This window comes from Anas acuta, chromosome 5 (assembly GCF_963932015.1).
Source record: "Anas acuta chromosome 5, bAnaAcu1.1, whole genome shotgun sequence".
Lineage (NCBI taxonomy): Eukaryota > Metazoa > Chordata > Aves > Anseriformes > Anatidae > Anas > Anas acuta.
In genome coordinates, this window is record NC_088983.1 from 9,152,152 (window position 1) to 9,177,360 (window position 25,209).

General features: G+C 47.6%; 1 protein-coding gene and 1 long non-coding RNA gene across 7 annotated transcripts; one reads left to right on the forward strand and one right to left on the reverse strand.

Moving 5' to 3' along the window:
* Window positions 1-1,055: 1,055 nt before the first annotated feature.
* ZBTB42 (zinc finger and BTB domain containing 42) lies at window positions 1,056-10,183 on the reverse strand. Of its 5 annotated transcripts, none has more exons than XR_011096813.1 (3): window positions 9,659-9,798; window positions 3,297-3,432; window positions 1,056-2,696 (listed from the first exon to the last, which is right to left on the reverse strand). XR_011096813.1 is itself a non-coding variant. In XM_068682594.1 (3 exons), exon 3 carries the CDS (start codon window positions 8,311-8,313, stop codon window positions 6,886-6,888), a length of 1,428 nt encoding a protein of 475 aa, XP_068538695.1. In that variant the 5' UTR covers window positions 8,314-8,327; window positions 9,047-9,160; window positions 9,659-10,183; the 3' UTR covers window positions 3,576-6,885. The 5 variants fall into 5 exon arrangements, 2 of the variants coding, with proteins under 2 accessions (XP_068538695.1, XP_068538696.1); XR_011096811.1 differs by having other exon boundaries at window positions 1,056-2,703; XR_011096812.1 differs by lacking the exon at window positions 9,659-9,798 and adding an exon at window positions 9,047-9,383 and having other exon boundaries at window positions 1,056-2,703.
* Window positions 9,443-25,209, forward strand: LOC137856820 (uncharacterized). 2 transcript variants are annotated; one of them, XR_011096814.1, is made up of 3 exons: window positions 9,443-9,743; window positions 21,915-22,041; window positions 23,508-25,209. It is a non-coding gene; the product is annotated as an uncharacterized lncRNA (long non-coding RNA). The 2 variants fall into 2 exon arrangements; XR_011096815.1 differs by lacking the exon at window positions 9,443-9,743 and adding an exon at window positions 10,064-11,357.

The window sequence follows — 25,209 nt, forward strand, 5'->3', positions numbered from 1 at the left end:
GTCCAAGCTCCCTCCGTGTGACCTTGGGGAGGGAGGATGGCACTGTCTGGCTCGCCCTGTGCCAGCCAGGAAGCCTGCCAAGCGCCGGACAGACACCGCAGCACATCACAAAGTGCAGCGGAGCTTCTTGCCGTGCGCGGCCCCAGCCAAAACAGCCATTTGATAATTAACCGCTCGGCCCGAGCCAGGCAAGCCGTGGCGACGGGACGCAGCACGCTCCTCGTTGCGCTCCGAGGGGAGGTTGCAACCCGTGCAGCGCGGGGCAGAGGTTGGGGGCTGACCCCAGCCCTCGCCCGCAGACACGGCGGCAGATGCGCCGGGCTTCCCCACGGCCTCCCCCTTGCCTGGCAGATGCTGGCCTCGCTGGGAAAGCGCTAAATGGATTCTGCTGAATCACTGCAGCAGATGGCTCCTAACACCACCTGGATAGCTCAGAAAGAAGGAAAAAAAAAAAAAAAAAGAGATAAGGAAGGTTGGGGAACAGAAAGTACCTAGTGTGTGGGCTGAGCTATCCCGAGGGAGAAGTAACCTGTGGGTAAGGTCATCATTTGAACTGCTGTTTCCCCCAGATTCCTGTGTTATGAAGTCTGATATCATCCCTTTCCTGGCAATGTTGTCCCAAGGTCTACAAAGCACCTTGCTTCAAAAGTGCTTGGGAAAAAGCCTCTGCCCCCAGAGGCTGTGGGGAAGGACTGGGGAAGCCAGGCTGTGCTGGGAGCTTGGGAGGGGAGGGCTGGGGACCAACTCTCCTCACGGTGAGCTATGGGACTGAACAGGGCCACAGCACCAAGTCAGATGTCTGTACAGACATAAAGACCAACTCACCACCAACTAGCTCTTCGTGATGGAGCTGAGATTGGTAACTCCTCTCTGCTGGCTCAGCCCAGCAGCCCACGTACAGCCATCAGCTGGAGCCGTCCCTATTTCCAGGCACAGTGTGGGACACCAGGGGCTTGGGCTGGCAGCAGCTCCAGCCTTCATCCCCTCACCAACCTCCTCTTACCGGGTCAGGCAGCACCATCGCTTTGATGCACGTACAAGGCCCTGCATTCATCTGTATTAGCAGATTTCCTTATTTTTATTTTATTTTTAAAGCCAGGCTGGCAAGTACTTTTATTCTCTGCCACAGATCATGTTGAAAGGGCACAGGAGCCAGCTGTGTACAGCAGCGTGCAGCTGTATGAGAGAGAATAACAAACAGGAAACAGGTAACAATAACCAAATTGTTTGCTCTCCCCTCCCATTAAACAGGGCTGGCAATTTTTTTTTTTTTTTTTTTAAATTGGGATGAAAAGAGCTAGTCAGAAAGAGGGCAGCTCGCACCGTGCATACACAGAGGATGTGAGCTTGGAAAGTGCTCTGCATTCTTCTGCAGCCGCTCGTCCCCACCTCGGCCACACGTACAAGAAGCGAAGAGACAGGATCCCTCCGTCGTGTCGTGATGAAAGACACCTCTCTGTGCAAAGTTGCTCAATCTGTAACACTTCCAGCCAGGTCCTTCCCGGCACAAAACACCGAGTGGTTTGAGACAAAATGTTCCCTGAGCAGGTCGCTAGCAGCCCTGAGCACAATTCGTCCTCCTCCTCCTCCCAGGACGAGGCGTTTTCACACACCAACTGTACCGTGTGCTCAGCTCCATTTTGCTTGAGCCCAGCTTTGTCCTACATAGGCTGTTCTCGCTGGGTCACACCTGCCATTGATTTCCTCAGATAACAGCTGCTGTTTCATGTTCTGCTGCCTGCATTCCTCAGCAAAAAGGCACAGAAAAATACTCACCGGCAAGCAAAGCTCAGGGCGGCACGACGTAAAGCTGGCAGCCGTAGAAGCCAGGTGGTAACGGTGCCATGACCAAGCTGGGCTGTAGGGAGGCTCTTGGTCCCAGCACAAGCCTGACCATCCAAGCTAGCAAAAAGCCTTTCCTACAAGGTATTCAGACCCACAGTGGCATTTGGTGACACGTTGCCAGATGTCCCTGGGCATCCACAGCCACCCCTATGCACACCAAGGCCAAACCACCCCCAGAAGGTGCTACAAAACAAGCTAAAAAAAATTAAAAAAAGGGGGGGCATTTCACAACACACCCCAATAAGAGCTGGGCTTTTGGGCTTTGCAAGAGTGGCAGGGACCTATGCTGCTGGCATCTGTAGCACTGACCCTTTCCAGCCCCCGGAGCCTGTTGCACATTTTATTCCTGGAGGACACCAGCCCTCGCAGACCACGGTTAGGAGGGTGGATGACCCTGGCATCACCCCCTTTCCCACAGGGGATCAGCATCCCCAATGTACCTGAGAGCCAGGAACCTCTGCCTGGAGGCATCCAGCCACTGGCTCGGTACCCCCACATGCATGCACAGCCCCCTCCAGCACCCACTCTGCAGCTCGGTTTCTTCTCAAAGCGTTTTACGTTTCACATTCCAAAGATTTAATTACGTTATCAGAACAACAGGCATCGGGATCTGGAGTGCCAGAATTCACATTAGCAATTGCTATCAACAAAGAAAATGGGCACAGCATGCTCGTGCCAGCGTAGACGTGGGCTGCTCTCCTCAATCTACGCACGGTTATTTATAGCCTAGTCGCAAGCCATCCACTTCGCAGGTTTAGCTTTGAGCTCGCCTCTTTCTCCCTCCAAGAACAGCCTGCTGCCTCCCCTGGCACAGCGCAGCACCTAGATTTGGGCACAGCGGGTTCAATCTTCTATCCACTTCCAGCAGCAGCAAAGAATGAAAAAAAAAAAAAAAGCGTGCCGTGAATGCACAGCTGCAGGGAAATCCCCCCACCATCAGCAGAAATACTTTAAAAAAAAAAAAAAAGTATTGTTTTTAGGATAGGGCATGGGAGCCAGACATTGCAGGAATGACACACGTCTCCAGCAGCCTTCTGTCCTCCCTCTGGATGGGGACGGAGGCACAGGCTGCATGAGGCAGGAAGCATGACTGAGTGCAGGGAAAACACTCATATTTTGTTACGATTGTGAGGAGGTGACTACGTGACAGCAGAGGGGCAGATGGACAGCTGCCCCTCCACACCAGCATCACCTATAATTTGTCCTTCCCCAAAGCAGCACCATCTCGAGGCAGCCCGATGTCACCCACCAGCACCCTTTGCCTCACCAGAAGTGAGAAATCCCAGATGTGTCGTATGGGGGGGAGCAAAAACCATTCTTATTTTCCTCCCTGAGCAGCAGCTGGTGCATGCAGCTCACGTTTTCTTCCTCAGCCCCCAGCTCCTGCTGAAGTCAGGAAAGTTTTAAGACAGAAGCCAAGCAGCAGGAGCTGGGGGCTGAACCCAGCTCACCCTGGGGCCGCGGAGATTTTGGGGCTGAAGGAGCCCCCTCCATCCACCCTGCTGGCCAAGCTGGGTGCACGCAGGCTGCTCGCCTCTAGGTCCAGCTGGGTACCAGCACCTCAGATGTCTACCATTCCCACTGGCCCTGAAAAAAAAAATAAATAAAAATTAGAGTATCTGCTTAAAAAAAAAAAATAAATACAAATAGCGCACCCACCTGTAATCAATAATGACGAACCCAACACCTCCCCAATCCCTTCTGCTAAAGTGGGGAGGAGGAGGCTGAAGTTTACAACTCTAGCACATTTTATTTCGTGTAAATTTATAAAGACAACAATCCTGGTCACGATTGTCACATTTTACAGCACATACCAATACAGTTGCAAACAGAACTCCACGCAAAACTAAGCGCTAACAGTAGCTTAAATCACTCCTTCTGCGATTGTCGTATCTAGACTAACAGCATTACGCTAACACTGAAGGAAAAATAGTTCACTATAAAACAGTGATAGAAGGTTTTTATAAAATATATTCCATTCCAATAGCTTCTCTACATACTGTATACTATAAAACTCTCCCACAAAAATTAGTGTCTTTAAATATACATATTTAATCTGAACTGCACCAAGATTAAAAACAATTAAAAATATCAATGATTTTTTTTTATTTTATTTTTTTTTACATTAACTTCACAGTATTTGTTTGTAGTAGAAGACAAATCCAGTGTTTAAAATGTGGCACAGGACCATCCCCTACCGGGACGGCCACTGCCCCACAGTGAGACAGGTTGTGAAAAGACAAGCCGAAGTGTGCAATGTTTTTTAGTACTTCTCTGTAGAGCCATGAACCACTTTGAAAACATGCTCAGAGCTATTGCAACTCGGAGACACAGAGAGAGAGCCAAAAAAAGTCACCTTAAGGACAAAAATAAGTGCAAACGTCTTTACTTTAGAAATTCAAGCTATGAGGAGTGGGAACACAAATACCAGACGATGAGAACAGTGTGTTTATGATGTAGTAGTAAAGAATGAGAAAGTCTTTTTTTTTTTTTTTTTTAAACTTTCGCCCCATATTCACTGCAGTACAGAGCATGCTCATAGCATCAGTTTAATGAATTATTCCTATACTAGCATCAGACACAAACTTGTTTAAACTTTTCCCTGCTCCATACACTAGCGATGTCTTATGGCACATCCTATTTTATGATATTAAAAAATAAAATACAGAAACTGAAGACTGAAATGCAAAAAGTGTCACAAAAATGCAAAATTAAGAAATTACCAGCTTCAGTAATGCTGACTCTACATTAAACTGTTTACATGTCGTTCAACATGCAAAAACGTTGTTATAAAATTTAAAGTGTAAATTAACTAGTTTTGAAATAGATTAACAGTAATAATTCCACTTCAAAAAAAAATCTAATAAATACTATATCAAGTATCTTCAGGAGAAAAAATAACTTAATTTTAGTAGAAAGAAAAATAACTTAATTTTAGTAGATTTTGTTCAGTGCTATTTCCAATCACAGCAAAAAGGAGAAAAAAAAAGAGAAAAAGCTGATTAAGTAGAATAAGACCACAGTACCAAAGCCACTTATGTTCAAGATACAGTACTCTCCCACAACTTCCATATGTAACAGGTTCAGCAAAAATATTTTACAGTAGACAAATTAGACTGAAAACAAAACCCAAAACTATAAATAGAAGCAAAATTTCACATTACATGTACATTCATAGTTTAAGAGATGAATAAGAGGAGGCTGTAACAATCTTGCTATTTTTTCTTTTAAGAGGAAGTACTTACAAAATAAAATAAAAAAAATCCCATATTATTTATGTAGGTAGTGCTCAGGTTTTGGACCAGAGGGGGAAGGCATTAGGCAATTCTTTATAAGATGAAATACAGTATTTTAAGCACAACTTTAAAAAAAAAAAAAAAATCAAACTCAGTGCTTCATGTTCATTTAAAAATAAACACTTGTTTCACAAAAAAAATAATCCAGGAGTGTCTGATAAGACAGTGAAGCAACAGTAATGCAGCAGAAAAAAACTCGGATATTATTATTATATTTCAGTCCCACATACATGTACCCTGAATGGATAATTTGACTGGAAAGGAATAATCCGATATTTACCAACATGCACAGCCCAAAGGATGCTCTATTAGGCAAGTAATTGAGTTACTGTGTTTGGAGTAAAACTGGTTATGGTTACAGGCAGCCTCGGTTGACAAAAAAAAAAAAAAAAAAAAAAACTAAAAACACAACGCGAACAATAATAATTAAAAAGTGAAAGATAAAACCACCCCAAGATCCAAAAACCTCCCTGGAGAAAGGTGGTGATTTGGCAGGGTGGGGGGAAAAGTTGGGCCACGCTTTCCCTCCAGCGCTTTCTCTTCCAACTGCCCCTTAGCAGCAGGGATTGCACGGACCTGGGCCCAGAGGGATTACCAACTTCATTTAAAAAACAAGAAGGAAAACCCTGAGCTGCCGACGGCAGCCTCCCACCAAACTTCTCAGAGGAAGCAGCGAGCAGGGCATCTCCTCGGATGCTCAGCACGGGGTGCCTGGAGCAGAGGGATCCCAGCAGCCAGACAAGGCAAGACCAGGGCACTGGCCCCTTCACATCACCGGGGCCACCCCAGCCCCCTGCTGCCACCTTCCTACCAGGAGTGGGGTCACCCCTGCACACCAATGTGGGATGCAAACGTTCACGGAGTGCAGGATTTCGGACCTGTGCTAGCGCACACCCCTCGGCAGCTGAGGAGAGAGCCTGCTGCGGACAGGCTCCTTCGAGCCACCAAGCAGCTCCGTGCCCTGCCGTGGGCGAGCGCATGGGTGGGAAGGGAAACTAAGGCAAGCCTTGAGGCAAAAACTTCTCGTTCAGATTGCAGGACTGATTGCAGAAGGATTCCAACATAATAGAATTAAAAAAAAAAAAAAAAGCCAACAGCAACAACAAAAAGTGACTAGTACCAAAGGTGTATCCAGAAATTCTCCCCACTTCCCCTTTATCTTTTGGGCCAATTTGAGGTCTCTTCCAGCTCTATGAAATAAGACTACAGCCTGCTGGAGATACACGCAGAGAAATTTCCCTACGCTGAAATGTATTTAAGCCATCGGTCATCTCTTCGGATGTTTCTACGCGCTACGCAGACGGCATCAGGGGAGCTTAATGGGATCCAAGTATTTCTCCGGAATTTACTTATAAGCAATCTTTCTTCAAACTAAAAATAAAAAGAAAACAAAAAAACACAAAACACACCCTGACCACGAAGCAAGTACTTCCAGCATGAAAACAGATGCTAAATCATTGCAGAATTACTTAGATCATTTCACATTAATAATGTAGCATGGGTGCGCAAAAGAAGACCTGAAGGGAAGGAGGCAGGGGACGGGGGAGATGGAAAGGTGGAAGGATTGCATTAAAAGGCCTCTGGAGTGTATACCTCTGCATCTTTTAAAGATCATATACCTGAAGTGAATATCACCAAAATAAAAGAAAAAGGAAAAATTAAAAAAAAAAATTCAGATGCTGCCTTTTTTTTCCTGTTTTAAAAGGGCCGGGGGGTGCGGGGGAAAGGAGAGAAACGACGTGTCTCAAACCACCAAGGACTTTACAAGGCCACAATGAAATTTGCGGATGTGTCTGTATAAATCCCCCGACTGCGTGAACCGTCTCTCGCACCACTTGCACCCGTGGGGCTTCTCCCTGGTGTGCACGACCGCGTGGCGGCTGAGGTTGTGGGAATACTGGAAGCTCTTTCCGCACTGGCCGCAGGTATAGGGCTTCTCGCCCGAGTGAGTCCTCTCGTGTCTCTTGAGGGTGTACATGCAGGAGAAAGTCTTTCCGCAGAGGGTGCAGGTGGGCACCGAGCCGTCGGGCGACAGCCGGGTCCGCGAGCCGTCCTTGTCGCGGAAGTGGGAGCTGAGGTGCAGCTGAAGGATGTGCGGGCTCGGGAACACCTTGCTGCACAGGGGGCAAATGCAGATATGCCCGGGAGGCACGAGCACGCCCGAGGAGATGTCCGACGAATCCATGTCATCCTCGCTCTCGTCTCGGTCTTGATCTATATCCTCCTCTCGGGCATGAGAGCTGCCATTCCCCGCGAACATGTGTCCTAACCCTGTCACTAGGCTTTTGGCTGAATTCCCAAAATGCTGACTCTCTGGACTCCTGGCTTCGCTGTCCTCCTGATCTGACAGCAAGTCTTGTTCATCTTTAACAAGTGGCTCGGTACCCTGCTGCTGGCTGTCGGAAGCCAGCTGTCCAAAGACATAGGAGGGGTGTAAGGAATCTCTCCCCGGCACGGGCTTGAAAGACAAATCCAGCGCGCAGTCCACATCACCCGAAGCCAGGGTATGGTTAACAGACCTTTGGGACAAAGGTCCTGTGGAACTATTGACATTAGCCTTTGTTTTTCCAGCTGCTGCGGCGCACGATTCTGCCTCTGTCGGCGCAGAGCTGACACTTATATGATCAGAGGACCAGGCGGGGTGACTGCTGACCTTTTCTTTGCCTGCCGCTCTGTCGTATTCTGCAACGCTGAATTTTTGTTTGTTTCCTGGGTCAAACTCGTGGACCAGGGGTGCTCCGGCGTCTAGAAAATGCTCCGCTTTCTCCAACCCGGCCACCTCATCATTAATCTTCTCCTCCGGACATAATTCTTTATCTTTCAACTTGCCCTTGCAGACTTTCACAATGTCATACATGTGGAGGTAGCTAGCCGCAGCCAGCACATCTTCCACCGGGAGACTGTTGAATTCCAGCTTTCCCTCGTACATGAATTCGAGCAGCAGGCTGAAGGCAGGGGCTGTGACAATGTCACTGTTCAGATGCACAATATCCCTTTTGTCTAACTGGTCCCTGTAGAAAAGATGGAAGTACATACTGCAAGAGGCAAGAACGGCTCTGTGAGCTCTGAATTGAGCTTCTCCAACTAAAACAGTACAGTCACACAGGAAGCCCTGGTGACGCTGCTGACTCAGACACTGCAGCAACTGGCGGCTATGGTCTGGAAACTCCATTCTTCCTTCATAACCTGTTCAAAACAGGAAAAACTTGAATGCTACTGTAAACTAAAGCCTCCTAGCAGCTGTAACAAACAGATCGGCTTTTTGGTAACACAAGCCAAAGAAACAGCCTTGGAGATAACGTTTACTGTTAATTGTCTGTAATAGTTTTATTAAAGGGGGGGAGAAGAAAAAAAAAAAAAGAAGAAAACAACACAACATGCTTCTCATCCTTTCGCACCTGCTCCGAACAGGAAAAACTTGATTGTAAGTAAACAAAAGCTAGTAAAGCAGCAGCCCCTCCAACCTTTGTTTCTCCCACTAAGCACTTTAATGAAATTAAGAAGAGGCAAGAAAAATAAATAAATAAAAAGCACGAACTCTCAGGCTCTTCCCAGCGACGCTAACTCAGGGCATCTTTTAATAAAGCGCATTACCCCCGTCACGCACACACACACAATTTAAACTTTATCCCCGCTCCTCATGCACAGAATCACAACAAAACAGCCGCGGCTCGCTCCGGGGAAGCGGCGTTTTCCCAGGCACGGAGGAGGAGGAGGAGGACAGGGATGGAGGCAGAGCAGCAGCAGCAGCACCCCGCATGCAAAACGAAGGGGAAAAAAAAATAAATTAAAAAAAAAAAAAGCGGAAAAAAAAAAAAAAAGAAAAAAAGTTTCCGTGGAAGTTATTAAAGGGCAAGGAGGAAAATAAGAGGCGGGAGGGCTGGGGCTGCCCGCCGGGCGCTTACCTTCCCGCGGGGCCGGGGCGCGGAGCCGGGCAGGGGGAGCGCGGAGCGGCCGCGGGTGCGTGCGCGAGTGCGAGCGAGGCGCGGAGGGAGGGAGGGAGGCTGGAGGGAGGGAGGCTGGGAGGGAAGGAGGAGTGCTCGGTTTGCTAATTACACCGCAAGCTGGAGAGTCAGCTGCTCTGACTTCACTGCGATGGAAATGCTACCTCCAGCTGTGCGCCTTTTAATGCCATATGTTACTCCAAATCTCGCTACCAGCCAACCACAGCTTGCTGCCTTTTAAAGTTCCAGCAGCCCCATTTATAGCCCGCGATTAAATCCCACAAACTTGCCCCGAGCCCGCCCCCCCCCTTCCCAGCGGTGCCCCCCCCCCCCGCACCTCCCTCCCCAAAGTTGCTCCCCGCAGCACCGCCGTGACCTTCGCCTGCGCCCGGCTCCGCGCACCAAATGGAGAGGGGGGGACCCCGCGCAACCCCTCCGGGGCGCCCCCCTACCCCTCGAGCACCCCCAAAAAGCCTCTGGGAGCACTCCCCAACTTTGCAGGGAGCGTTTTTCCCCCTCGTCCTCCCAGGGGAAGGGGAGGCGGGGGCAGTTTGGGGGGGTCCCGCTACTCACCGAGGCGCGGCGGGGCTGCGCGGCTGCATGCGGGCGCTGCGCGGGGGCTCCGCGGGCGCGGCGGCGCGGCGGGGCTGCGGAGCAGGTTGGTCGCCGGCCGCTCTCGCGATATTTGTCCTCCCGAGCCGCGGGGGGGTGCTGGTGGTGAGTGTGCAAACGAGTGTGCAAACGGGGGGGGGAACGCGTGTGCAAGCGTGCGTCCCCGCCCGGCGCACACAATAGCCCCCCGGCGCCCCGGCCAGCCCCGGCGGCCGGTGCGCGGTGCCGGCTGCGCCCTCCCCTCCTCCTCCTCCTCCTTCTCCTCCTCCTCCTCCCCGCTGCCCTCCTCTTCCTCCTCCTCCTCCTCTCCCCTCCCTTCCTCCCCTCCCCGCCCGGCCGCTGCATTGGCCCCGGCGCCGTCCCGCTCCCAACTCGGCCGCGGAGCGGGGCGCGCACCCCCCGGGGGCAGGCGCGGAGAGGGGACGGGGACCGGGACCGAGGAGCCCTGGCAGTGCGCTCCCCCTCTTTTTACCTTTAGTTTTGCAACCAGATGCCTGCGGATTTATTTTTTATTTTTTAAATTTATTTTTTTTTGAGATGACCTTTTCGATAGTTGATTTGAATTTTAAATTTTAATTAGCCGTAATCCCATCAAAAGTGAGAGCTTTTAGAGTGATAATAAATAAATAAATAAATAAATAAATAAATAAATAAATAAAGTGGCGGATCTCCCGCCCCAGCAAACGGGGAGAAGTCGGGCACGGCTCCCGCTGCCCGCACCGCAGCCCGGAGCTGCTCCCTGGAGCTGCTGGGGACCGGGATCGCGATAGGGATCGGGACTGGGAACGGGGGCTTTCCCCTCCTCCCCAACCCCTGCCGGGAGCCTCCCAGAGCCCCCCGGCTGCAGCCGGACGCGCGGCTGGGTCCCCCGGCAGGTGGAGGTGGCCTCGGACCTGGAGCGCTGGAGCGGGGCTCCAGGTCCAGGCTGACTTTATCACGTGTATATTTCTTTTTGTGTAAGGTCTTAGCCATGCTTAAACAGAAAAGGGTGAGTTTTGCAACGCTGTTGGGTTCGGGTGAGCAGAGAGAGGATCGGAGCCCTGCTGCAAGCACCCTGCGTGGCTCTGGTCAGAAGTATCTTGCTTCCAACAAGTAATGCAGAGAAACTCCTTTCTTTTCCTTCCTCTAGGTTGCCTGTCTAGATCATAATATCTAGGAGAGCACCTTTTTTTCTTAATATATATCTCTTTTTTTTTTCTTTTCCCCAATGCCCAGTAGTGGCATTAGCACCTAAAAACATCACTTTTATCGGTTGGTATATTTGTTAGTAATTTGGTCTAATTCTTTGATATTTAATCCTCAGGCTCTCTGTCACAGAATTCAGTGTCTATTTTGCCAACAGCCACTTCCCTCTCACAGACCTTGATGGTTTAATTCAATTGGCAGTGAATGCCAGGATATTTGGGTGGGTTTTGAGTGTCAGCGACTGCGCTGTCACAAAGCCCTGCTGTAATATCATTATCAGTGTTGTTCAAATTGGGAAACTCCAGCCCAGATGCAGAGGTGCCCAGCTCCACTGAGAGTTAAAGGTGCTGGGGTTAAATCCATCATTGTTTGGTAAAACTGAGACCGTCAGCTGCTTGTTCAGATTACAGACACCATCCTGGGATGGGAACTCTGTCCTTCCGAAGACAGTGCTGAAGACAACACAGGCTCCACTGTAAGTGAAGCGGTTTCTTCTCCAACAAGCAAGTGCAGCTTCCATGAAGCCCTCTGTGTGGATGTGACGACTTGTAGAGTTTCTCTTTGTACACTAATATTGGGCAGTCTCTTGTGTTTGTACAAATTATGCTGCTTGGCATAAATCCCTTATTTTGTGTAATACATTGTTCACTTTTCCCTCTCTCCTTTAATAATAAGGGGAGGAAAAAGAGAATAATAATAGAAAAAAGAACTAAGGATTCAATTCCTGTTTGGGTTCTGTAAGCTAGGAATAATTATCTACAATCTAACCGTATTTTATTTTTAGTAAACCAGTTACAATTTCACAATGCATCTGTGGTCATTGCCGAGTTTGAAGTGTCAAGAAACACGGCAGCATTTTCATTTTCTCCCCTTATCCATTCGGCTCATTGTTGGCTTGCTTTTCAAGGCCTCAGAAATAGTAGGCTCGCCTTCGCACCAAGGTAGCGATAGACACAATACAGGTGTTGTGCTGATTTCAGTGCAGTTGTATAAAATACTGGTAGTACAACTCTCTAGTGTAAACAAGCCCTGAGTGATTACTCGAGGCAAGGCAACAGGAAGAACTGCCCCAGAAACTTTATTCTGAAAGCTCCTGGCTTTCTGAAGGCTCTCATGAAAGCAAGAAAATCACAAGCAAATGCCCTGCTTTCATCTCTCTGTCCCCATAGCCTCGGCAAGACAAAGACTCCAGTACCATTAGGAAGAGGCTCCGTTTTCAGTACTTCCCCAAGGGAAAGGAGCCAGGCAGCAGCTGCTCAGTCCCCACAGCCCGTAGGAAACTCTCTGACCATGGTCCGGGCTGGGGGACAACACCCCCATCCTATTGCCAAATGCAAGGACGGCTGCACGTGAACAGGGACTGATGGAAAGTGTTAGGAGCTGACGTATCAGACATCCTTTGGCAGTGATGTGAGCTCCTGGGCTCAGTTAAAACCCTCCTGGGTGCCAGCGAGCATCTTGCCGCTCACGTAGCATTGTAGAGCTGAGCAGAAAATGCAGGTTTAGGGCAGAGAGGAAAAGTTGGCGGTGCTAGCAGGGCTTTCATTTGTCAGGCGGGGCTAGCCCTGGTCCTGGTTGTTTATGCTGCCTGGACACCAGCCAAAGCCCACAGAAATTAGTAGAAAAACCAACTGGATCAGGTCCATAAAGCCTGAGGACTCGCTTCCATTCTTACCCCTTTGATCCAAGGAGAGTATATATTTACCAAGTGGGGCCTCTCAATCCCTCGTCGTTGGCCAAATGCAGAAGTGGTAGCAACAGGTTTTTCATGTGATTTAATCGTTTTCTCTTGCACCTTATTGGGTAGCAGCCTCTTTGTGTTTGTTCCTACATGATTTCAGTGCTTTTATGTTTTTTTTTTCTTTCTTTTTTTTTTTTTCTTTCTTCATGGCATCTTCTTTGTGGTAGCCCAGTCGCATTTCAGAGGGAGAGGCAGTGTTTAATACTGCAGGTACTGAAGATGTTTTAAGTGCATTGGTGATAGCAAGGTTTATTTGCAGAAGTTCTTCCAAACGTTTCCAAAGGTTGATTTATCCTATGCACACAGCAGGACTGAAGCCTTCATCACCTCCTCTGAAACAGGGAGGAATTTAATCCCAAAGGGTGCCGAGCCCTGTGGTGTTAGAGAAGGAGCTGCCACTGGCATCTGTGGATGCCCCCCAGTTTGCAATCTATTCCAGCACTTACCTGACAGTCAGACCCAAGGTCAGCTTTCAGGGGGTTGCTTGTTGCCAAGCCACAGAAAAGTGGGATGACCTTCTGCGGAATAACGCCAGGCTTGTTGGTGTCAAAATACCAAGTGACCGTAAATCAGCGGAGAATTGCTGAGACCAGACTTGAGCAGGAACCTGAGCTAATTGACATGCAGGAATGTGAGCTGATTGACATGCTTATCTTGCTCATCTGGCCAAAGCATAGGCCAGATGTTGGAGGTTTGCAGTTGAACGATCAGCATGTATGAGGCCCCGGCAGCTCCAGCAGCTAAGCGATGTCTGGGGTGAGGAGGAAGCCTCACGGCCCGGTGTTGTTGCAGCTGAGGCCAGGAGCACAACCTGTCCCTGTACCCAGCGCTGGCCTCACCCTCTCCTCCTCTTTTCTTGACTGACAGTGCAACAAGTCTTGTTGAGAGCCGTTGGGCACATGATATAATGACTTAGTCCCACCTCGCCCAAAGTATAGATCTCATATTCAGAAACCTTGGTTTGGAGGAGGAGACCTCCAGTTATCGGAGGGCCAATGGGCCTAGGCCGCTCTTGTTCCCAAGCAGAGAAGGAGACAAAATCCTTTAGGCATAAACCATTGACTAGATCTGGGACTAGGACTGGATCCAGTCACAGCCAGGCATGATCACCGATGATCCACCAGGATCCTTTCTGGGCCTCATGACACAACAGCAGGGCCTCCTTCCACCACGTACCCTTAGCGTGACACCGGCCCTGAGATCCCCTTCTAGCACCTCATGTAGGACTCAAGGAAGCAATAACATGCACTATTGCCATTCCAGACATTAATCAGAATATATGTCTTAGACAGTCTCCTGAGCAGTGTGCTTATGTGTATTGTATTTGTTTTATGGCTGTCCTGTTGATTTGTCCCAGATAGCGAGACCCTGCATGCACTGGACCATTTGTGACTATCTCTTGTAGCAGCTAGGGCCTTATCAAATCATCCTATGGAGTCAATACACTCCTGATAGCCCTAAGCTGCATGTATAAATTACATGTTAACTTATTATTTCTGTAACACAGCTATCAGTAAGGATAGGCCAATCCAGGTTGATGCATTAGGGGTGCAAAGGACTCCACAGAGGTACCTCTTGCACAGGTCATGTTCAGCTCTGCTACAAAAGCACCATCCCTGCCTGAACTGGCCAGGCGATGCCTGTCGCACCTGTACCTCATCGCTGCTGTCAGCGGCCAGGGGATGGGTTCCTCTTCATTATTCAGCTCTCATAGTTTCACTTGGCTCGCCTAACCCTCAACTTCTGCTTGGTTTTGTTACAATCTGCTGTGTTTTGGATTTCTAGAAACTGTAAATGAAGGTACTTTTTCAGTCTTAAAAATCCATTGTTTTTTTCATGTATAGGGAGCACATTTCTTTGTTTGTAGTGGTTGAGGAAATTTGCACGGCATTGATAAGGCACATTCTCCTCTTTGGGAGTTTTTTTTTCCTCTTTCACCCTTGCTAATCACCCTGACAGTCATATTTCAGTGTTGCTCAGCTTTACTTACATAACGTTCAGAACATGACATCCATTTACTTTAATATTATCTAATACAATCAAGTTATTTCCTTTTTGATATTTGTTTTATTTATTTATCCATCCATCAATCCCTAGGAAGGAAATCTTCCCAGGGATCTTGCCCTTGTTATAAATTAGCAGGTACATGGAAATTTGTAGCAGGATATATAGAGGATGGCATTGAGAGTCCATAAATAACAGGCTTGTAAGAGACAAATTGGTGTCTGCTTTGGGACCGGGCATAAAATTTGCCAGGCCCAGACAAAACTCTTTAAATCAGAAGCTGGTGTGTTCTCTGATAAGCTAAGCAGCATTGTAGGGTCCAGTGTAGAGTTACAAATATCTTATTAAAAGAGAGGTTCTTAATTGGCATTGCTTTGTTTGTAAGCAAATAATACACTCTGTTAACAATGCACTTTATTTTAGTAACTCCCAAAAGAAAGCAGAGCTAAATATTGCAGACGTGTTTTGCTATATTAGATCTGGGAAATCTCACAATGGAAACACTGGCTAAGCAAAAATATAACCTAGAATAAAAGGCTTAGTACAAGTGATGTTTGGGTGCCAGTTCAGCAGCTGTTCCTTGGAAAATCCTTTGTCCCAGGATAAACCAACTTTATCTCCAACTATTACCCCGAACTTTGTGAGGCAGAGTTGGTGTACACATCTCACTTACGTGGGTTGAGTTGTAGACTGTAGGGCTGTCTGAACAGGTTGCTAGAAGCATCCTCATTTGATAAATCTGCCATCTCAGACCTTAAAAGACTCCCTCTTTTCCCATGCACGGACATCTGTCCTCCTTTTCACCATGCCTCAACTTGTATTCTCCTTAGTCTGCTCAGAGGAGCTGGGATGAGGATTTTGGAAGCAGCAGCACTGGACAGGAGGGATTTGGGTGTAAGTCTGGGAACTGTGTGCAGAGGGAAGCTGGGCTCGGTGTGCTCCCAGTTTTTGCTTGACTCCTTTGGGAGCCTGGGTGCCAAACACACCTCTGAGAGAAGTCCAGCCTCCGGGCAGTGGGGAGAGAGAAATGGGAGGCTGAGAATGAGGGGAGCAAAGCAGATGATTTTTCTGGTTAAAAAGAGCTGCTGTTGTCTCAGAGGTGTCTAGTAGCCATCCCACTGGGCGCTCTACTTCCTTCTAATGTATTCCAGGTGGAGGGAAAGTCCAGAGCATGTAATGTAAGAAATGCAAATAAAAGTATCTTTCTAGACTTCCTTCTCTTATGTACTGTCTGCCAAAGCCTTCGCTCCCCTCCTTTGCTGTTTTGCCTATGGATGTGTTTTATGCTTTTATCTTGCTCTTCTGGTAAAAGAAGAAGTACTTGCTGTGAGTTTACATAACTTGCCTTTTACTGCTCTGGAAATGAATGTGGAACTTTGGTCTTAATTAGATTCTCAGTGTAGGTCCTGCTCTAATGAATCACTGAGATAGGTGAATAACATTAAGCTTAAGAAGGTGGCTGCTGAGTTCACTGGGTGTTGGATACTTAAAGCTGGTTGCAGGGCTGGGCCTATGGGGAAATGAGCGCTTGGCACCCAGGTGAAGGTGTAGTGACAGGCAAAGGACTCCATGAAGACAGAGAATAAGGTTTAATGTAGCTGCAGGTAGACCCTCTGCCTGTGGAAGAGTTTTGGTTTCAGGTCTGGTATTTGTACACTGAACATTTTGCTCCTGTATCATGGTTTCTCTGTGTCCTGACTTCAGGACATCAGAACTTCAGGATATCAGGAGTTCAGTCTGCAGTTTGAGACCCAGTGTGTTACACTGCTGCATTCCTCCTGCAACAAAGCGAAGAGCCTGATCTCCAGTGGAGCAGAAAGTTTTTAGGAGTTTGCCCTTGGAAACTAAATTTCTCAGGGTATGTGATGATGGGAATGTTAGCAAAGGCACAAAGCTTTGTGAAAAAATACCAGCTTATTACATGCTCCTTTTGTGAAATGTCAGTCTTGTCTGGCAAACCTGGTGACACTTCTTATAGAGCATTTGGGAAAGGGGCTTCCCAAAGCCCCTCAGCACGGCACTTAACTGGAGGTCAGCCTGTACCAGTTCCTAAATGGAAGGAAATAACCTGGGATGACAAGCACCTCTTGGGGATCTGCAGGTGTCACTAGTAGGATGTCACCCAGTAGTAGGATGGGATGAATGGACTACTGTCATGGAAAGGGTGCTGGTGACAGTATTTTTCATTCTGTAGAGCAAGGGGTCTTGCAGAAGTTGGCATTAAGGTGAAATGTGAAAGGCAAAAGATGGGGAGGGACTCCATCAGGGAATGTAGTGGTAGGACAAGGAGTAAAGGCTTGAAACTCAAAGGTTTAGATTAGGATTTAGGAAGAAATTCTTTGCTATGAGGGTGGTGAGGCACTGGCACAGGTTGCTCAAGAAGCTGTGGCTGCCCCATCCCTGGAAGTGTTCAAGGCCAAGCTGGATGGGGCTTTGGGCAACCTGGTCTGGTGGGAGGTGTCCCTGCCTGTGCCAGGGGTTTGGAACTGGATGGGCTTTAAGGTTCCTTCCAACCCAAACCAGTCTGTTTCTATGATTCTACGTTCATTTAAAAAAAAAATAAAAATAAAAATAGGACTACACTAGAAGTGAGACTAAATGGACTATGAAAGAGGTAGCAGTGTGCCAAAACCCCGTGTTTTGTCCATCTCTGTTGGTTTTACTAGTCTTCAAGACTTAGACATGAGGGTGGACCCAGATCTCCTTTTGGCTATCATAACTCTGGGACTTTAATTTGTGTGGCCGGCAGCATACACAAAAGGATGTATTGCTGCTCATGTCTGCCTTTAATTCCATAGTCCACATGGCTGAGCACTCACCTGGACCATGTGAAGCAGAGGTGGCCTCCAGCTCAAGTCCAGGGCAATGTTCAGACCATACCTTTGCCACCAGGGTACTCCCAAGCTCTCTGCTACATCTAAGGGATGAATATGGGGGAGGATTTCTGACAATGCACATCTAGACCAGACTTGTGAGAAGGTAGTGAAGGAAACAGAAAGCAGAAGTCATTTTAAGTTGTTATGATAAAAACAACTGGAATGTGGGTTTTTGTTTGGTTACACCTGAACTTTCCTCTTCCAGAATCGATACCGAGATGACCGGCTCTGATGCAGAAACCAAAATCCAAACAATCTCTGTCTACCTCCCGACTAGATCAGATTGCTGATTTAACTCATTTCTACAGGTAAAGCAGGCAAATGTGGAGAGATTTATAGGGAGCAGAGATGGCAAAGAAATCGCATGTTAAATGGTATTTATAGTGGTAGGATGCTCTGGGGAAATAGGGGAAACCTGGCAGAGCAGCGAAAGGATAAGAATGGTGAAGCTCTTCAGAGAGGCCAAAAAAAGTACATTTTATTTACTGGAAAAATAAGATGTGTAATGGCTAAATCCCACAATCCCTTACTCATGCAAGGAATCCTGTTGACTGAAATACTTGTGTAAAAGTATTTCTGTGGGTAAGGATTTGCTGGACTGCCTCCAGAAACGGGCTAAGGTTGATACTTTCACAGAGACGGCAGTGCCACCCCGGCAATCTCAGGACTTTGCTGGACATGCCAAATAAGTGAAGAGCCCCTCGTCGAAGCGTGTGGGTGGCTTGGGGCAGCGGGGGGGTGGCAGGAAGGTGACGCAGGGAGCAGGGCAGGCGGCCGCCAGCGCAGCCCCTCTGCCCGGGGACGCTGCTGCCAGCACAAACTTGCACAAGTTGTCTTGGCGGCTGGCCTAGAACAACACGGGGCTGTTTTTTCCCTTTTGTGCTCGACTCGGTTGCACTGGGACAATGTGAGATTTTTTAATTTTGTACACAGGAGGAAGAAGGGATACAACCTTTTTGTTGTTGTTGTTTTCTCTGCTGTGCTTGTTTTTCTGCGCAGTGCTGTTACTAAATCAGGTCAGCAAATATTTTATCCCCGAGACAAAGTTTTGCACAAAGGGCATGAGAGGCAGCTGTGGGTGACCAGGGCACCTGTAATAGCCACGGACACGAGATAAAACCTGCAGTGCGCTGCCCACAATTTTATTTTTCTGCAGTGAGTTCTTGCAAAGCTTCAGCAGCCAGCTGTGGACAGCAAGGTTCGGCTGGTGCTGAGAGCAGGAAAACAGAGGGCTTAGGTGCTTAAAGTCTGATAAAGGAGATACAAAATCCAGTCTGCTCTTCGCACCAGTGTCTCAGGGAGCCAAGCTGCAAATCTTTCACTTGTCCAGGTGTGCCTGCACGGATGAGAGTCAGTCTGGCCATGCACAGCTCTCCCCACATCCTAAATGCAGCTGGTGGAGTTACCCCTGTACATGACAGCCCAGCAGCACCAGGAGGGGCTCTGAGGTGATCCCCATCCCTTCCTAGGGAAGGCAGAGGAAGAAATGCTCCTCGGCAGCACTCAGCACCCGATGTTCCTCTGGGACTTTGCAGAAGGTGCCACAGACGTGTGCAGGCCTGGTGGGACCGGGGCTCCTCATGTGCTTAATGCCCAGCAGGTGCTGGCTGGCTCAGGACCTAGAGGGTTAATTTTCAAGTGGCTTCTTAGAGCAGATGTTCCCATGTGTATCCCCTCCTTCCCTCTTCTGACACATTTCCTACACAAACAGCAGATTGCATTGCTGCTGTCCTTTTGATCTGCGGGAGGGGGAGGAAAATCCCACACAAACGATATTAGTTCCCTTCTCAGGCAGCCTGGTGCCAGTGCACACGGGCATGTGCCTCCCTGCCGCCTCTCACGGCCCACACATTTTCTCTGGGACCATCTCCTTCAGCCTCTGCACACTCCTGGAGCTGCCCTCCAGGTCCTTCCTTAAAGCCTGTGAGGGAAAAAAGGGGCACGTCTGGGCAAATTGTGGGGAAATGATCACCCAAATCATTGCTGTCTGTGTAAACGCAGAGAGAGTGCTGGCGTGCAGGCCGATCTGCCTGCCTGTCACACTGCTGGTGTTCGTGTCCTGCCTGGCACCTGTGCACCCACACTCCTCACGGGTGCTGGTGAATTCAGCCACGCTGCCTGCTGAGGCCTCTGCTGGCACCAGACTGCCTTTGGGCTGGCCTCCAAGGCCATTCCTGATCCCAGACGTGCTGTCGGGGCTCGTGGGATGTCCGCCTGCGTGCCCAGGTCGCCTCAGGGAGGCCTGGCAGGAGTGGATCAGTATGGGGAGATCAGTCCTTCCCTCTTTCCTCCAGTACAAGAATCAGTGAAATCAGATAAATTGAGCAAGATGGCAGGTTCAGGATGGTTTAAGGAGATAATCCCTTATGAGGCTGTAATTACGGTGTCGATCTCCTGGGCACAGCGCCTTTAGGGTGCCAAAACTGCATGGATTATGAGGGCCACTAGGAAAGGTCACGGTCCATAAACTCACCAAACGGCATTAAACACAATGCGCTCTTTTTGGCTTAGAAAGCCACAACATGTTGGCAGTGTGAAGGATATTCTGAGGAAGTGTCACTGTTTGCACACACTGTTCTTTCACTCAGCCCTCCATAACACTGCTGCTCTTTGTTGGAGAGCAGATACCAGACTAGGTGTACCTTTGGTCTCACCCAGGATGACCTTTGTTATATTATTAGCTCCAGATGAAGATAGGGAAGAAAGCTCGCTGTCGCTTTGCTACTGGTGGCAGCTGGAGAATCATAGAATCAGAGTGGTTTGGGTTGGAAAGGACCTTAAAAACCAACTAATTCCAACCCCCTGCCATGGGTAGGGACACCTCCCACCAGACCAGGCTGCCCAAAGCCCCATCCAGCCTGGCCTTGAGCACCTCCAGGGATGGGGCATCCACAGCTACTCTGGGCAACCTGTGCCAGTGCCTCACTGCACACATAGTAAAGAATTTCTTCCTTATATCTAATCTAAACCTACCCTTTGTGGTTTAAAATTATTATACCCTGTCCTATCACTACACTTCCCTGTAGGCCCCCTTTAAGTACTGGAAAGAGTCTATAATAAAACCCCTAGATGTATGGTGGAGATGATGGAAGTAGATTTATCTCTGTTTTTTATTTATTTATTTATTTATTTATTTTATTATTATTTTTTTTTCTTATCATTCTCATAATTCCTTTGTGTGACTTGACTGCTCTGAAAAAAAAAAAAAAAAAAAAAAAAAAAGCCAGCAGTTCTGCCTGAGCTCATTCCTAGAAAGACCAAGCATCGCTGTTCTGGAAGAACCTGTGGGATGGCTGGGATGACATGCGGACACACTGCCACGGGGCAGGAAATGTGTGAACTCACCTAGTGCTGGGGTGTCTGCTGCTGAGAAATCTGGATGTAACTAGCAGAGCTTCAGAAAATGGGTCTTTCCCTTCATTTAAGTTTGTCTTCTTTGCCTGCTCTAACATCATCCTAGTTTCTAACCCCCAGCAGTAGGCTTATAGTATCAGGGGTCTCTCCTGTTGCCTCTGGAGGCTTGTATAGCAAACACCTGATTATTATAAAAATGATGTGTCTCGAGGCGCGGTGTGGAAAGGCTCAAGCGTGACATTGCGACGAGCCAAAACAGCAAGCCGGGGAGTGACTGATTGAGATGCTCTGAACAACAAATTCTTTTAAACCAAAAACAATTCCAAAGACTCTCTGTGTATTTGCAGATGTTGTTCATATAGAGGGAGAATCACATGTCATCAAACAACCCATAAAGTCTGAGCTGCTCACTCACTCGGAGAGCTTGCGCTCAGCTTTGCGCGCTGTCTCTTGGTTCCCTGAGCCTGTAACTAGAACCAGGCAGCCTGCAGCAGCCAGCCTGCGTGTTCAGTTCAGCTCTTTTATCTGCAGTTAAAACGATTAGCATTGCTCAGGAGCACGCAACGAAACTGTGTTTGCATGGCCGTGCACCAGCACATGCAGAGGCTTGAAGCACGTGTGGATTCCAGCTGGGCACTGCTGGCACCTTCACCTGCCCAGTGCCAGGACCTCTGTCCCTGGGACTGCAAAACCTGCAGCGAGCAGCCCTGCTCTCCACGTGAGCCTGGCCCCTGGCAGCCCTCACCCAAAAATTTCATTTTTCAGCAAGGGCAGCAGAAGGGAAGAGCACACTTTTCGTGCTCCTGATGGGAAAAGTGCAGGCTGTGGTTTTTTTTTTTTGTTTGTTTGTTTTTTTTTTTAAACTGTGTTTCAGCTGCAGCAGTGTTTCCAGGAACATTTGTGATGTTTCTTGGATCATAATTTTCTGATCTCCTTGGGCTTACCAAATTTCTGAAGCTTAGTGTTTCACCTTGAGTCCAGGGGAAAAAAGAAACCTGTCCAGTTCTCTGTCTCCCACATTTACATTTTCTGATTATTTCTCTATTGTGACCCATAGGGAGAGCTCTCATCTCAAACAGTATGGGGGTAGAAAAGCTGGAGTTTGCTGTGCTTCCATTGCTCTGTCACTTCTCTGAGGCTGATGAAATGATGAGAAGTTAGAGACCAAAAACAAAAGCAATGAGGTAAGTGGGGACAAACAGATGCCTTCTAATCTTCACCTTAGTATTTCCTCAACATCTTTCATTTTATTTTGTTCAGTGGTAGCAACAATAGGAATCAGAATTATTTATCAAGTAATCAAATGTCCTCTGTAATGCTCTAAGAATGAATTTTTAGATTATGTCTTGGAGTTTGGGCCTTTATTACTATACAGGCTCAGGACAATTAAAAATAGAGTTTGATTTCTGGGGGAACATTTAGTTGAAAGGACAACAGAGTGCTTGAAGCAAATTCATTTCTTCATTTCACATTCAGAAGAATTAAGGTGAGGGTAGGAGAACAGTAGTTGGAGAAAAATGGAAAAGAAAAAAAAAAAAAAAAAAGCTTTGCAGAAAAGCACATTATTGCAGGTACAACAGAAAGGGCAGTCAAGGAGCTCAGGCTGGATGTGGAAGACAAGGAGTTTGCCCAGAGGTGTGGGAAGAGCTGGGCCTCCCCTGACAATGCAGATACCCCTGCTTTTAGATGTTACTGTGCCCATCAGACCATGTTCTCTCTACGATACCAGTAGAAGCTGAAGGCATTTTGGGGAGGGGGGATCTCCCAAGGTTGCCCAAATGCCTCATTCCCGCTTCCTGGTTGACCCATCACAGACCCAAGCTCTTCCTCCCAGCTGCTTTTACAGGTCATCCCAGTGGCATTACTGGAGCTCTTGGGTGAGGGGGTTGCCCTTCAGGAGCCCGGGGGATGTATTCCAGGGTTTCTGCTTTGGCTCCTGGGTTAGGCTACGCTGCAGTGCACAGATTGTGTGGCTGAGGAGCAGAAGGCAAGGAGGTGTTTTTCAGCTAGCAGAATTGGTGGGGCTGCCCCATATGCAAGGAAACGTTTCTTCCTAGGTCTAAAATGATAATTTTTATCAGTTTCATTGCATTGTGTGTAATATATATTTAGGAAGTGTGTACATCCATATATTTTCTACCACTGAGCTCATAACCCTGTGGCAGCCCTTAGGCTTAGTAGACTTACGCACAGCAAGACTCAAATTCTTTCCTTTTAGCATCAAATCATTCATTACTGCGTGATTTATTCAAAGGCTGCAGCATGGAAAGTAAGAAATGCCCGTAGTTGCCAATGGTGTAATCACGTGGGGCTTAATCCTGCAAACATGCAAAAGTAAAGTTACTTACATATCTAAGTCCTTGCTGCATACAGCCATTTGAATGTAAACTCCTCAGCCTGAACGCGCATCTGCACAGTATTTAATGCAAAGGGTTTGATCCAGCCTGGGGTCTTTGTGCTAAATATATAATAATTATTATAATGAGGGTATTAATGATTTGTTTGTGTGCTACTCTTACATCTAGTGCCAAATATTATAGAGACCGTGTATCTGGGAAGAATTTAGCCCTTAGTATTTTATATCTGTAATAATCCATGACTGAGTTGCTGGATTCCATCTCATTTGTATATGCCATATTTTTTTTTCCAGAACATCTGTTTAAACCCACACTGGATAGCTGCCAGATTAGTGGAAAGGATACGGTATAAAGAAGACTTTTGTTTCCTCCGAGCAAGGAGAAAAAATAAGTTACAAGTTGGTGCAGATTGCCGAGAAGAAGCAACTTTTTCTCTCCAGAAGCAGATGTCCTGTAGTGTTTGAAAATGAAATGTTTTTGTGTCTTGCAGGCAAAGGTTCTGCGTTTCAACAATATTGATTGTCAGTTAGTACAGACTGTCAGCCTGCCGTGGTTAACCTACCAGTTGTTTGAGAGACAATCATGAGCAATTAAGAATCACATTTCACAGATTCAAATGCATCCATATTGCCACTTTATTCAAAATCCCTTTTTTCATGTTGGAAAGTACATTGGTGAGAGAGGAGAAGTTTTCTTTTTTTTTCCCCTGCCAACCATATTTTCATTGCTGGCCAAATTAAGAGAGATATATATTGCCCATAAACTTGCTGCAGTTTCTTGATTAAAATCTTACATGCAGCACTCCTTTCAACATCAATCCATAATAATAAGGAGTGAGCACATTGCATTTCATTTCTTTGTATTGTGCCTGAGATGCAAAGCACCAGGGAAACATCATGGAAAGATTCAGCTGCCGAACAAGCAGTAGCACAATGAGAAAAAGACCGTTCTTTCCAAGGACAACACTTTGTGATTTGAAACGGGGAAAAGAATAGGAAAATTAGAACCAAGAAGAGGCGAGCGCTCAGCAGCTGAGGTTACAACGGTGCTAGCTGTGCAGTGGTTTTGCAGCTGATACCAGCGAGGCTGCAAAGCGCTGAGATCAACCTGTTGCACCAAGAAAAGCAGCCCGCATGTGACAAAGCACAGAGTGCTGCACCACTCCAAGGCCAGCAGTGCCTGGAAAGCTTGTGGCTCTTGTCACCTCTCTGCCAAGCACTTTTCAAGGCTTTGCTGGCTGGTGGCCTGTTGGAGGGATGTAGAGGGGACACTGGGTCTGGGTGATGTCTCAGCAGAGGGTTGTGTTGCTGCACCTGTGCCAGGCACTGTGCATATTATGTTGTCACAAGCTGCATGCATGCAGTCACCTTGGCTAGTGGCTTTGGTCTGAACACCTGGGAACCATCTCAACCTCATCAGCCAACATGATGTAGAAGGACTTCAAGCAAGGATCAATCCTACCTCCTTTTCCAGAAATCTTCCAAACCAAAACATTCTTCAAAAGCAACCGAAATCCATCAGTTCTTCCAAAAAGCACACCACTCACACCGTCATAAGAGATTTCTAACATCAAATGACTCCCTCTATGGGTTTCTCAGCACTCTGAACCTCAGAAGCCCTTCCCATGCCCCTGCTGCCCACCTCCTATGAAATTCATGCATGCACTGGGTCTGTACCACTCGTGGGAACGGGACCTGAAGTAGCATAAGCAGGTTTTGCCTTGCAGAACACATTGAGTTCTGCCTCATTCACAGGGAAAGCTAGCAAACATCAAGCCCTGAGCAAAACGGCAAAACAATATACATCAGTCAGAGACTGTTGTATTTCTACAAGAGCAACTCATGGAAAACGTCAGCACACACTTCACAATAATTAAGGGGCTCAGAAAGGATCATTGTCTGTGAACCTGTCCATGGAAATGGTTTCATTTCCACCTCATGTTCCCCTGCATCCCATCATTAAAAAAAAAAAAAAAAAAAAAAAAAAAAGTAAAAA

Bases quoted from the DNA above. Each gene is read 5' to 3' on its own strand.
- ZBTB42 (XM_068682594.1), bottom strand. From the start codon at position 8,313: ATGGAGTTTCCAGACCATAGCCGCCAGTTGCTGCAGTGTCTGAGTCAG.